This window comes from Hemicordylus capensis, chromosome 6, assembly GCF_027244095.1.
Source record: "Hemicordylus capensis ecotype Gifberg chromosome 6, rHemCap1.1.pri, whole genome shotgun sequence".
In the NCBI taxonomy this organism is placed as follows: domain Eukaryota; kingdom Metazoa; phylum Chordata; class Lepidosauria; order Squamata; family Cordylidae; genus Hemicordylus; species Hemicordylus capensis.
The window spans coordinates 122,681,735-122,695,875 of NC_069662.1; the positions used below are offsets into that span (position 1 = coordinate 122,681,735).

Genomic DNA, 14,141 nt, shown 5'->3' on the forward strand with positions numbered 1-14,141 from the left:
AGATGCTTCCCTAAAGAGCTGGGGTGCTCACTGTGCGGGTCTTTATATACAGGGCTTGTGGAGCCACCAACATCCCTACTTATACATGTTTAGAACTCCTTGCAGTCTTTTTCGCCCTGAAGGCTTTCCTCCCACTCCTGTCTGGAAAAACAACACAAGTGCTCCTGGAAAACACCACAGCTATTGCGTAAATCAACCACCAGGGTGGCGCACATTCAAAATCCCTCTGCAGCATTTCCATTTACTTCTGGACTGGTGCATTCACCATCAGATCTACCCCCTAGATCTCGACATAAAGGTCACCGACAATGCTCTGGTGGACAGTCTTAGTAGGGAGACAGATATAGCCTGTCAACATGAATGGGAATTCAATGAAGATGTTCTCACCTATCTTTTCCATTGCTGGAGGAGTCCCCAAGTGGCCCTCCTTGCAACACAGCACAACAAAAAATCCCTCTCTTCTGCTCAAGGGTGGGGGTGGAGAAAGGGTTCTTAGGAGATGTTTTCCAGATATCTTTGGAGACCCAACTTTTTAACCTCTTTCCACCCTTTCCTTTCCTGTCCAGGGTCTTAAGCAAAATTCTACCTTACAAAACAAAGTGCATCTTGCACTGTGGTGGCCAAGACAGCCTTGGTTTCCTTTCCTCCTGTGGCTTTCTCAAGGGTCTCACTGTTGTCTCCATCAGTGTCCCAACCTCTTGCATCAGAATAGTGGCAGTGTCCTTCACCACAGCCTCAAGACTCTGAATATGACTGAACTTCTAGATAATATTCTCCTTAATGAAAGGAAGGCCTCCACCAGATGCAACTATAGCTGCAAATGGAAAAGATCTGCAATTTATGCAAAGTTAAAGGATTTGACCTGTCTACAGTCCCCCCCCCCCCGAAAAGCCTTAAATTGCACCAACCATGTCAAGTTGTGGAATATCCTTAGGAAAATGGGCATCCCAGAACATCCCATTGTTTTCTCATGAGAACCCTATACACAGGATAGGAAGCCACAGTCCAGATGGAACATGGTGAAACAGACTGATTCCAGATTGGCAAAGGAGTGAGACAAGGCTGTATACTTTGTCCATATGTATTCAATTTATATGCTGAACATATACTGAGGGAAGCTGGACTGGAAGAAGAGTGTGGTTTTAAAGTTGGAGGAAGAAACATCAATAACATGCGCTACGCTGATTACACTACTCTGATAGCTGAGGATGCGGATGATCTGCAAGCTTTATTAATGAAAGTGAAAGGAGCACAGTGAAAAAATGAGGCTATGACTAAATGTAAAGAAGACTAAACTAATGACAACAGGTAGGGCAACAGCCTCAGAATTGATAATGAAGACATTGAAGTGGTGGATAGCTTCTGCCTTTTTAGGATCAACAGTAAAGGATCCAGCAGTCAAGATACAGACTGCAGACTAGCACTTGGTAGGGTTGCAATGAAGGCCTTGGAAAGGATATTTCGATGCCATGACATGTCTATACCTACAAAGATTAGAATTGTTCGGACAATGGTTTTTGCTGTAACACTCTGTGGATGCAAAAGTTGGACTTTGAGGAAGCCAGATAGAAAAAGTATTGAGGCTTTTGAACTTTGGTGCTTGATAAGACTTTTGAGGATACCATGGACAGCCAGAAAAACAAACAAATGAATCATAGAACAAATCAATCCAGAATTTTCACTCTAGGCACAAATGACAAGGCTCAAAACTATCATACTACAGACACATTATGTGAAAACCCAGCTCCCTTGAGAAGTCCGTAATGCTGGGGAAAGTTGAAGGCCAAGAAGAAAAGAGGACGAACAGCAGCAAGGTGGATAGACTCGATTATGACAGCAATGAATGCACCACTGAGAGACCTAAAAGGTCAAGTTGAAGACAGATCATCCTAGAAAGAATCTATCTATGTGGTTACTAAGAGTCGACACTGACTTGATGTCACATAATCAATCAATCAATCAATCAATCAATCAATCAATCAGTTTCCTCCTCTACCTTACCTTCTTAAAAAATTCTGGCTTTCTAGCTTGTCCATTAAGGTCCATATGTCAGCTCTATCTACAATACATACAGGATGGGATTCTAAGACTCTTTTTCTCCCACCCTGATTTTAAGAGATTTCCTAAGGGTCTGAATAACCTTTTTCTGCTGGTGAAGAAACTAGTTGAACCTTGAAATCCCTCCCTAGTGCTCTTGACTCTCACTGAAGCCCCTTGTCTTCAACACCTGCTTACTCTGAAAAAAGGATTTTTAATCGCTATTACCACCACTAAAAAAGCTAGCTAACTGGCTGCTTTAAGGGTCAATATGCCTTTCACTGTCTTGTATCCCAACAAATTGGCCATGCAAACTGACCCCGCTTTCCTACCCAAGATAGTATCTGACTTCCACATTCACATTGTTTTGCCGACCTTTTTTTATGAACCTAGTTTCACCCCGGAACGCTCCCTACATTCTCTAGATGTTCACAGGGTGCTACTGTTCTACATGGATAAGACTAAAGACTTCAGAAAGTCAGAGTCTTTTCTTTACCTTTTTGAAAGTGCTCACAAAGGTCAGCCTATATCTAGACAAAGGCTATCAGAATGGCTAGTCCAACTTATCCTAATTTGCTATGAGAAGCAAGGGGTGACACCACCTTTCACTATCAAGGTCCATTCTACTAGATCTATGGCCACCTCAGCAGCTCACCTGTCTGGAATTAACTTGCTGTTTTTATTACTATTACTACTATTTATATACCACTTTTCAGCAGACCTGCCCCTTGTGAAACATGCCTTGCACATCCGTTCCACGGCTGAGGCTGGTTTTGGGTGTGCAGTACTGAAGAAGGTCCTTTAACTTAACATCCCTGGACCGATGTTGTTTTATGGGAGCTCACTAATCACCCACTTTGTGAAGAAAACTAGATCATTCCAAAGATAAACAGGTTGCTTACGTGTAACTTTTGATCTTTTGGTGGTCCATATCATTCACAATACTCACCCAGCCTCCCTGCCTGACGGATATACTTACCTACTCACCTGCTTTGTGATGGCAGAACTCCAGTTGACAGAGTGGCTGTCCATGAACTGAGAGACAGAATGCTCTGGTGCCAAAGATACAGAGCATACTCTGAACGTGAAGGGCAGAGCTTCAGAGCACTTTGAGGAACTTGTGAATCCTACCACGGGAACGATTGTGCAGGTGCAAAGCCCACATACTGAATGATACCATTCACTATGTAAAAGATCAAAAGTTGCAGGTAAGCAACCTGTTTTTCTGTCTGTACTGGCACTGTGTTTTCTTTTATTAGAATCTATTGGCAGCTCCACATAGAGCACATTGTAGTAACCTAGGTGTTAATAGGGCATTGTCAGGCCTTTAAAAAAAAAAAACATAGGTTGTGAGTGAGCTAAATTTGATAAAAGGTGTTGTCAGCTTTAGAGGGTACTGTGCATCCGTAAAGTTGAGTCCAATAGCACTTGGAGGCTGTAATTCACCAGCTTTAGAGTAAACTGGCTTGTACTCTGTTTGGTAGGTTCCCGTGTATGATCCCTTTCTTTTTTAACTTGCAAGCATTTGGCATACAGAGGCATCCTTCCCTTGCTCTTATCCATCCCATCCTTTTTTATTCCTCCCCTCAGATTGGTTCATTGCCAACTGCTTGTCCGATTGTTTTAGGCTACTGCTGTTCTAAATGTCTTGCAGTTGGGAATGTGACCACTTCTTTTAATGACTGAGGCAGGGGAGACTAATTCTGAGTTCCATTGAATTTTAAAGCAATGAACTGCAAGCAACAGAAGTAGACATATAGTCCACATTAAGGAACTACCTGGTGACCATATCAAACCAATTTGGCAAGAGATTTAAGCCCTCTGTGGGCATTATCCCAGTGTTCAGCCTGATGGCAGGAAGAAGGAGAGCCAGAGCATGCGACAAGCTGCACTGCCTGGCCATCCCCCCAAATTTATTTTATTTATTTATTGTTATTCTTTCATTAAGAAAATCCCAAGGCGGCTCACAATAAAATTTAAAAACACGATTATCTAAATTTAAAAACACAAATCTGATTTTTTAAAAAATTGAAAAGCATAAAAACTGTACAAAATACAAGTGGCAGTGGAGATAACCATATAAAGCCTGGATAAAAAGCCACAATTTTGAGATGCTTGGCTCTTCGGCCAGACTTATGGGTGTTGAGAGTGTGTAGGCAGGGAACATCAGTGCAGTGTGGGTATAGCTAGCTGATGTGGTCTCATTCTTACCCCACCCCCCAGCCAAATATAGGAACATAGGAAGCTACCTTCTACTGAGTCAGACCATTGGTCTATCTAGCTCAGTATTGTCTACACAGACTGGCAGTGGCTTCTCCAAGGTTGCAGGCAGGAGTTTCTCTCAGCCTTATCTTAGAGATGCCAGAGAGGGAACTTGGAACCTTCTGCATGCAAGCATGCAGATGCTCTTCCCAGAGCAGCCCCACCCCGTGAGGGGAATATCTTATAGTGCTCACACATGTAGTCTCCCATTGAAATGCAAAACAGGGTAGACCCTGCTTAGCAAAGGGGACAATTAATGCTTGCTGCCACATGACCAGTTCTCCTATGTTCCGGCTGAGCACCTGGACAGGGCTCTACCCTGCCACTTTCCTTGTTGTTTTATAAATAAACAAAACACAGTTTAACAGCATGGAGTTGAGAGAACCAGTTACAACTACAACTACAACTATTTATATACTGCTTTTCAACAAATGTTTCCAAAGCAGTTAACATAGAGAAACAACAAACAAATAAATAAGATGGCTCACAATCTAAAAAGAAACATAAGATAGACGCCAGCAACGGTCACCAGAGGTACTGTGCTGGGGGTGGGTATGGCCAGTTACTCTCCCCCTGCTAAATAAGGAGAATAACCATGTTAAAAAGGTGTCTCTTTGCCCAGTTATCAGGGGTTATTAGTCTTTGTGAAAATATAAATTAGATTTTGTGAGAATATAGATTCTGGATCAGCTGCATAGGTGAACTTACTTGTTTTAAGGAAAGTTTGGAGAGAACTACCTGTTACGATGAAAGTGCCATGTTTATCATAATGAAGCAGGCACGTGTCATATTCTTTATCTCTCTCTTTGCAATACATAATGTGAACTTCTCTGTTCTGATATAACAGCATTATTGGCTGGCATAATGTCAGGACATAAGTTAGTTGTACTCCATGTTACAAGGGAAGGTGGTGGTATTGACACAGAGCTGTCATTTTCAGCAGCATGCCACTGATTATCAGAACATGTAATTTTCCCTAAGTAGAAAACTATGTATTTATTTGTACTGCCACACCTTGGCCTTTCAAAATAACATGATATGCACACAGAATAGCATTTGCCTGCTTTTATGAACCTCTTCATTCTCCTCAATAGTTGGTGCACAGCTTTAATTAGTTCAGTAAATATTTAGCATTCACTTTTAAAAAACAAACACACTTTCTCACCTCTTCCTTGCAGCCCCTCCTGAAAAGCTTCTGTTGAGGGTCAGGATCCTCCAGAATGACATGGAATATAGTGTTACAGGAGAAATTGGAGGCTTACCCCTTCTGCAAGTGGAAGAATCCCTTGATCATGCAAGGGGTTCCACCCATTATTGTTTTCGGCACACATGGCACTTTACACAGTAACATAAGCAAAAAAAAACAAGTTCCTGCCCTGAGAAATTTGCTATCTAAATGTAGGCAGGTGGGGAGCATCAAGCTGTGGGTAAGAGAAGAGAAAGCAGTCTGATGTAGCAGATGATATTTCTCCCAGTTCAACTGTCTTCAGCATGTGTGTGATTTAAAAGAATAAAAAAGCCAAATTGAGCCTTATGGATGCTTGAAATTTGCAAAGTAAACTTTTATAATAATGCTTTTGTGTTACTGCTCTCCAAAATTGTGCGACATTTTCAACACACACTATTGGATGACTATAGTCGTATCCTCATAGATTTATGCATTCGTGGTAAATGTTTTCCTCTTCAGATGGACACATTTGTAAACCCACTGCGTAACTCTATGAGAAATGTTTCAAATGCTGTCAAGTCCTTCCCTGACAGCTTGGCAGAGGGGATGACAAAAATGTCAGACAACATGGGCAAAATGTCAGAAAGATTGGGACAAGACTTAAAGCAATCATTTTTCAAGGTAAGAATGCACTGAAGTAATACATAGCAGATTCTGTTCATTTTGGGCCACGTCATTTAAGCAAGAAAGGACAGAATATGTCAGATGACAATAATAGTGTTTGTTTTATTAGCAACACTGAAAAGTAAAGCAAATTATTAAAAGAATGAGGTGTACTGAGGATCAGAATTTTTTTTTAAACTGAATTTATTATAAAAGGGAAGATGCAGCTTTCTTTTAAGGTACTAGAAGCAATTGTGGGAAATCTGTTATAAAGTGGAGGAATAGCTTGCTGACTGTATCTTTTTCCCCTTTGCATGGAGCTCTGTCACAGGCACTTTGCTTTCTGTGCTGCTTCATTAACTTTTGGGAAGTCTGATATTTCATATGGTTGGTACCTGACTTCATATGTCAACTGATGAAGCTGGTGCTGTAGTCTGATGGGGAAGCAGAGGCATTACTTGCTGTTTCCTGTGCAAGTTTTGTTTTTACTATTTTATTGAAATTTTCCATTAATAATACAGTAAGTTTTGAAACATATATTTTAAAACCCTTGAAATCCAGAAAAGCAAATACACTAACTTTTGGGTGATACAAAATTAGCTAGAAGGAAAACAGCTTCTGCTAGCTGAATGGTGTCCTTGTTAGCTATTCCATCTCTCTGAATTCATAGACCTGTCTTCTGTCTTCATGTAGGTAAGTAAGAAGGAGCAAGATGAGTTAAAAAAAAAAAAAGAGGGAGAAGGAGAGTGGAAGTGGTTGCGTGTCACCTGAACAAGTAGTGAGTTATTTGGGGGCAATATACTGGCCGTCAAAACACTCCAGAAGGTCACCCCATTTGCAGTTAAAGTATTCCAGTGTGGGGTTCAGACATCACACAAAACCACAGATTATTTTAATCGAAGTTTTTTTAGCAACCCTGGATTGAGACCACAGACCATCCCCAAGTCTTGGTTTGTTTCACTATACTGTGGTTTATTCATATCCCGTCCCTTCTCTTTACCTGCCATGATTGAGTTAGATTAAATAAACTGTGGTTCCGTCTGGTATCTGAACCCACCTTTGCTCCTGGCATGCCAGTTTGAGTTCCAGTACCCACTCATCAACTGGGCAATTGGAATATACCCAAGTTAGATTCTGTTTTCTCATGATGGTTTGGTCTTTCAGCTATCAGAACTTGGTTTAACTTTCCCCCCCAATCCAAATAGGATTTAGGATGTTCAGTAAACTCATCTCAATATTTAAACAGGGAGTACTGTTATGGTATAGAGGAATTCCCATGTATCATGAGCAATACTATATATAATGTAACTTTGGGAAACCCATAAGTTAGCTTTTGTTTTGGTATGTTGCATTAATATAGTTGCTGCTATCAGTTGAGCAGCTTTCGTGCTACACGCTGTCACTTGTTTTCTGAACCTGTGGGTTGACAACCTTGGCCCATCATTTTCTCCATGGATAGCAGTTACTCTGTCATGTTCTTTCCTTTCTTGCCTTACCAAAACACTGCTGCACATGCTGTTGTGGGATAGATTTTTCAAAGCCACATAAAACTCCCCAATGCTGATTGGAAGAGGTATTTTAGGGCTTACATTCCGACCATTTCTGAAAATGCATTCTCTGCAGTTTCAGGCTTCTCATTCCCTCTTTCAGAACTTCTCAGTACAACAAATTGTCCATGCTTCCACCCTTGCTTAAATACTGCCAAGTTTACAGTACTTCAGACGTTACCAAAGATCTGGCTTCTTTCCACACCGTTTTCTTTCATATCTCCACTTATTGGCTACATCCCAGAGCTCTGCAGGGCTCCAATGCACGCATGACACTCTGAGCTGGGGCTGCCCTGTTCACATCAGTGTTCAAGAATGTTCAGTGCCTGAGGCAGGACATTGATTGAAGTAGGATGGCCTTTGCTTGCATCAGGATCCATGTGTGCACTAGAGACATTGGATGGGGGCAAATGTCTGAAGCATTTTTTCTTCTCCATGTTTGCCAGTGACCTTGCTTTTCATCAGTTTCCCCCCTCCTCCCAATAAAATACACTTATTCCATTTAGCCTTGTCATTGCTAACCCAACTATTGCTCTGTCACACTTGAATGCATCTTCCTTTAAAACAGAGTATTTGAAGTGTGTAAAGTTTGGCGGGGCTGCATGCTTATCGTAAACCCAATGTAATAAGTGTGTTGTTTTTCTTCCTCCTTTCCCCCCTTTCTCATCTTGTTTTTATTACATAAAGATAAGGTTATAGTCCCACTGACACAGAGCCTTTATTTTAACAAAGTTTATCTGTATAGCATAGATAGCCAATCGGTCCGGGGCAGTTTTGGTAGCAAGCAATAGACAACAATGACATAGGTAGGAACCTCCTTGGGGGAAAACTATGCAGTTTTAAAGGAACTTAAAACTGCATACAATGAGATCTGAAAATGCCAAGTAAATAATATTTTTATGCATCTAGGGAGATCTCCACAGTATAAAGTACTTTGTCTGATTATATGAGATTAAGTAGGTTTTCTTTTCATTCTTATTTGATAATCAGAATTCTCTTGGGATTTTCCACCAATTCCAAAATGTTGATTACGAAATTAGAATACAGGACTAGTTAGCCTTTCTTCTGAAATGACTGCATTAGACACTTGTAATGCATCTCAATCTTACATGATTTGTTTCTATTTTTGAATGTTCCTGTAAGTCTGTGTTATAATAATGTTGTAAGTGCATCCTATAATTGCTACTGTGAAGTTATGAAATTCTTTTGACTGTAAAGAATTCAATTCTTTTGACTGTAAAGGATAATTATATGTAAAGGATTCCCCCCACCCCGCCCACCATTACTTTTCCCAATGATATTTCTTTGGGGTTTAGGAGCCTCCTTTAATGGAGAAGACATTCGTTGATCCTAAACACTGCCGGGTTGCAGCACACCTTGATGACAACGTGAGTATGGTTAAGCTGAAGTCAGTACTGATTGTAAGTTAGTGTATTGTCCTAGTAACTATGTGGAATTTCTTTTCTAAATACATGTAGAAGACTTGCTCTTGCACGCACGCATGCACGCACGCACGCACGCACGCACGCACACATGAACCAGAGTTTTCTCTTGCAGTTACTGTCATTTTCGCCAGGCGTTTGCCCTTTAAATATCCCCCCCCACCCTCTTTTACATCTCAGATTCTGTTTTTGCCTTGTACATTGCCCTGAGTCTGTGGATTGGGCGATATATTATATCTTCTAATAAATAAATGAATAAATTTGTCTTTAAAAGCCTATAGCTGGGATCCAGTGACCACTCTATACACACTCAAGGGCTTGGATATGCAAAATAAGATTTTTGGTACATCTTTGAATAGCAAACCCTCATGCTTAAGTGCAACCTGTCTTTGAAACTCGCCTTCAGTTTCCAGAGCTCTTTGCCACACAGCACTGAAGGTTTGAGAAAGTCAAGACCCAGATTTCTTTGGGCACGCAGAACTAGTTTATCAGTTCTTTGGATCCTGGCCTATATATGTCCTAAAAGCTTGAGATATAATTTTTATGCATAACATTCAAGTAATTTGACTAATCCTGTGCCTATGTTCACTTAAAATCTGACGTTTTTCATAAGAGCATCTATTGCAAGGTTTATCTAGGTCAATGATCAAAAAAAGTTTGCTCTTTTTTACTTCCCCCTATTCTAGACCATGGATCTAACATTAGATCTAAAACATTAAAAAAGAGAAGCGAGGGGAAGAATATGTTGGTGCAGTTTGAAAAGCTAAGCCTTGATGTTTTTGTAAGCTGGATAATTTCAAAGTGTATTGGTTGAAACACTGATCAAATACATGAAAATCAGTTGAAAAAAATCTTTTATCTTTAATGAGGACAAAAGGTCCATAAGATTACTAGTGATTATATGCATGTTTGTCATGGTCGTAAATCTGCACCTGTTCTACACTTCACATTTTTTTACATGCCAGATCAAAGCATTCCAGTTTGTATTTCTGTATACTGACTATTACTGTGACTTTGGCAAAGACCCTCTTTCCCCCCTAAAGATCATGACATTTTTCAGTTTGCAGTTTTCTTATCATCTTGTCTATATGTTTTTACTGTTGTCATTGAAAGAGATATTTTATTTCTTGTGTTATATGCGTAAGGTTTGTAAAAGATACTTAGCAAAAATACATTTCCCAAAATGCATAATTGTTAGATGCTCAGTTATACAAAGGTTTGCACTGCAACATTTTTTTAGTTCAATGTGTGCATTTTAATTCCTTTAAGCGGGGGGGGGGGACAAGTAGGAGGACAAGTTTCAGACTGCTTGATCTATCTGTATTCAGACAAAATTCAAATTAACATTTGCCAGGATGTATAGAAGTTCAAAAATTGAAATGTGCGGAGATGCATAGAAATTTTTTGAAATTGATATGAACTGCAAATTCAGTGATATATCCGATTCAAAGGAAAACATTCTAATGGGTGAGAGCAAGCCTATGTGATATTTAAAGCATCTCTTTAAGCTCCTCCCATCTAGAGGTTTTTTTTGTTTATGCTTTTGCTTTATGTAAGAACTTTAAAAAGCAAAAACCTGAAGTGAAGTCCTAATACATTTTCAAATATTCAGTGGCTAGCTTCTCCAAAATGCAATCAGAGTATAGATACTAGAATGTAGATCAGAGGGGTGATGTAAATATTAAGTTTAAGTTGTGATACACTAAACATGAATGTATGAATGAGTAAGTTATAATGTGAGCAGAATCATTCCAATATTTTGAACGGGGCATACACTTCAAAAATTCAATGCAATGCATCCTAGTGTTGCATATGAAGTAAACCATTAAAGTAAAAACATTCAAGACAATAGTGTGACCATTTAAGAGCATTGCCTTCAGTGAGTGTAGTGAGCATATTGAAGTTGTCTAATGATTATCTGCTTGTCTTTTAAAAACAAACTTCAATTTATTTTATTAGGTGGATGACAATATTCCTCTTAGGATAATGCTGCTGCTCATGGATGAAGTCTTTGATCTGAAGGAGAGAAATCAGTGGTTACGACGAAATATAAAAAACTTACTTCAGCAGCTTATTAGAGCAATGCGTGGATATACAATAAATAAGTATGGTCTTCCTAATTTTTACCACCTATATTATGTGAACTGCATGTGGAAAGTTACCCTTTTTTAAAGCACTTACAGTGGTTTTTGCTTTGTTTTTTAAAAAAACCTTCACTATACAGCTATCATATGAGTATAGTATAGTTGGTCTTGTCACACTTGTATCAGTGGGAGCAGGGGAGAATCTGTCTCTTGGGCACAGAACAACATAGACCCCTGTGCCCAAGAAACAGATTTCCTACTCCCCTTAAACAACAGAAATATTATATAAAGATGCAATAGAGACCTGCTTTCCTGCCTGACTAGTTTCTAGGTTACTCTCACTATGTTTTTCTCCTGTAGTTGGGCCTGGTATAGCTCTTTATTTCACCCTCTGTGTATCCTCCAGCCCTGCTTTTTCTGCTGGGCTGCAAGCAATATATATTCTCCCCCCAAATCTGAACTCTTCCCTACCCAGCTAGTGTCCATTTGGTTAAAAGTAGCATATACCACTCTCTGGCATCTCTGAGAGGCAGTGTGGTGCAGTGGATAGTGTGTTGGATTTGGATATGGGAAACCTGGGGTCAAACTCCTGCTCAGTTGTGAAGCTTAGTGTTTGTCAAGCTCTGTGGTCCATCAGTGAGGCTGTTGTCATATGCAGCCTAACCCAGGCTAGAGCAGCCCAGCCTGATGACTGGGATTGGGCCTGATCCTTGCAGGGCAGCGCTGCCTAACCCATCTTTTTAGCCTGGCTGTTAGCTAAGATGAAGGGAGTGAGCACTCCCTTAGCCCGGGCTACCTGCTCATGTGTGAGCTTGGGCTGCTTCCAGCCCAGCCGTATACAGAGATGGACACCTAGAGTGCTAGTCTCCGCAAATCCCCAATGCACTGCACATGTCGCGCGGTGCATTGTGGGATCTCCGGGGGCTGGGACACATCTTCCCGCCTTCCGGAGGGCTGCTCATCTGGGAGCGTAGTCCACGTTCCCAGCATCATGGCATCAGTCATCTGCGGGGGAAGGTGAATTTAATCAGCCTTCCCCCAACCTATCTGCTGCCCTGCCTGCCCAGTCGTGTGAATAGCCCCGGTATCTTACAATCTAGCCTGCCTCACAGAAATATAAGATGGGGAAATTGGCCCTTAGCACCTGGCAGGAGCTTTATTTGGAGACTGAATTATTATTTTTGTGAAATAACACAAGGATAACACTCTCTCTCAAAGCTGAGATTGCTGTAGGCACCTTTACGTGAAGGTACAAAAACATATGTTTTTAGTAGTAGTATTACCTAGAGAGGCAGTAAAGGGAAAGTGTGTCATCAAGTCGATTTCGACTTCTGGCGCCCACAGAGTCCTGTGGTTGTCTTTGGTAGAATACAGTAGGGGTTTACCATTGTCTCCTCCCATGCAGTATGAGATGATGTCTTTCAGCATCTTCCTATATCATTGCTGCCCGATATAGGTGTTTCCCCTAGTCTGTGAAACGTACCAGTGGGGATTCAATCTGGCAACCTTCTGCTTGTTAGTCAAGCATTTCCCTGCTGTGCCATTAGATGGACACTCTGTATATCCCACCAGCACTTGCATTTAACAGAGGTATAGGTCGCACTTCTCTTCTCTTTTGGTTACTGCTGTATTGGGGCACACTGATTACAAAGGATTATCCCTTTTGAATGTTGCATAGGGTTTTGAATAATACAGTACTTCAGAGTAATATGCTTGCTTTTAAAACCTTTAAACTAAGATTTTGTGTCCATCATCATTCCAGAAAAATAGTTGATCATGTTGATTGGATGACATCTCCTGAACAAGTAGCAGATGCAGTAAAGCGGTTCAGGTATATCATTTTTTCCCCTCAAGCTTTGCTCAAAGCGAGTTATATTTTCTGTTATGTCAATATCACACTATTGTGATATTTTCTAATGTCAATATCACATTAACTGATGATTTTATGATGCTTTTAATGAGATTGCTCACCTGGGCTTTAAGAGGATATTAAATTTTTACAAGTCTGCCTTTGTAGAAAGTAATGACGGGTCTTGGTTTATTTTAACCTCAGTTGGATGTAGGCAGTCATGCAGGCAGGGGAGAGGGGCAGCCTGCACTGTTGAGGCTTGGGATCATTGCATGGACCAGATTCCACGTGATGCCTGAACCAGTCCTTTTTTTATTTCCATTGTATGAGACACACAGTGAACATTTCCACTACCTGTAGTATAATTTTGCACAAATGGAACCTTGAAAATTGTTACTAATACAGCAAGTCACTGACATGGTACCACACTTGCATACAACAACTTGCTCTGCACACCTCTAACTAAAACCCTTTGGACATGGGTTTTTTCAATTTCTCTGGCATGTAATGACACACTTAGGGTCGACAATTGGCTTTTCAGGAAATCCACAATATCTGGGCTGTGATCTATTGATACCATTAGAGTGGGTTCTGCGCCTGCACGGAAGCCTCTCGGTATCGAATTCTACAGCTCCTTTTTAGCGCCTGCGCCGTGCCCCACGTGACCACGTGGCTATTTAAGGTGGGAGGAAGCGCAGGCACCTCAGTTCCTTTTCGACCGCCATAGTGATCTCTCGTGATTTGGTTCCTTGCTATTTTTAAAGTAAAGTTCTACTACTGGTTTTGACCTGGACCGTTTCTGACTTCTCTATTTGGACTTGTGATTTGGACTGCTTGATTGTTGGGTTGACCCCGGACTGTTTTCTGGAACTGCTTTTGCGTACCGTTTTCAATCGTCGAAAGAGTGGACGGATTTTGGCTATTTGACCACGGACTGTTTAAAGGAGTGAGTACAATGGATACCCCTAAAGGAAAAAAGACATTCAAGCAGTGCACTAAGTGTAGAGCTAAATTGCCCTCTCAGGATGGCCACAGTTTGTGCCTGTTATGCTTGGGGGAGGCCCATTTAACCTCGACCTGCAAAATTTA

At 40.8% G+C, this 14,141-nt stretch overlaps 1 protein-coding gene across 4 annotated transcripts in view; it reads left to right on the forward strand.

Moving 5' to 3' along the window:
* The window catches only part of SNX13 (sorting nexin 13), a 125,205-nt gene that overhangs the window by 94,770 nt on the left and 16,294 nt on the right, over positions 1 to 14,141 (forward strand). For 3 of the 4 annotated variants that reach the window (XM_053261053.1, XM_053261052.1, XM_053261054.1), the window contains 4 exons: positions 5,987 to 6,148; positions 8,994 to 9,065; positions 11,079 to 11,224; positions 12,966 to 13,034. In XM_053261053.1, the coding sequence (XP_053117028.1) occupies positions 5,987 to 6,148; positions 8,994 to 9,065; positions 11,079 to 11,224; positions 12,966 to 13,034 (449 nt within the window). The remainder of the gene's footprint in view (positions 1 to 5,986; positions 6,149 to 8,993; positions 9,066 to 11,078; positions 11,225 to 12,965; positions 13,035 to 14,141) is intronic. The other variant, XM_053261055.1, reaches the window with a different exon arrangement.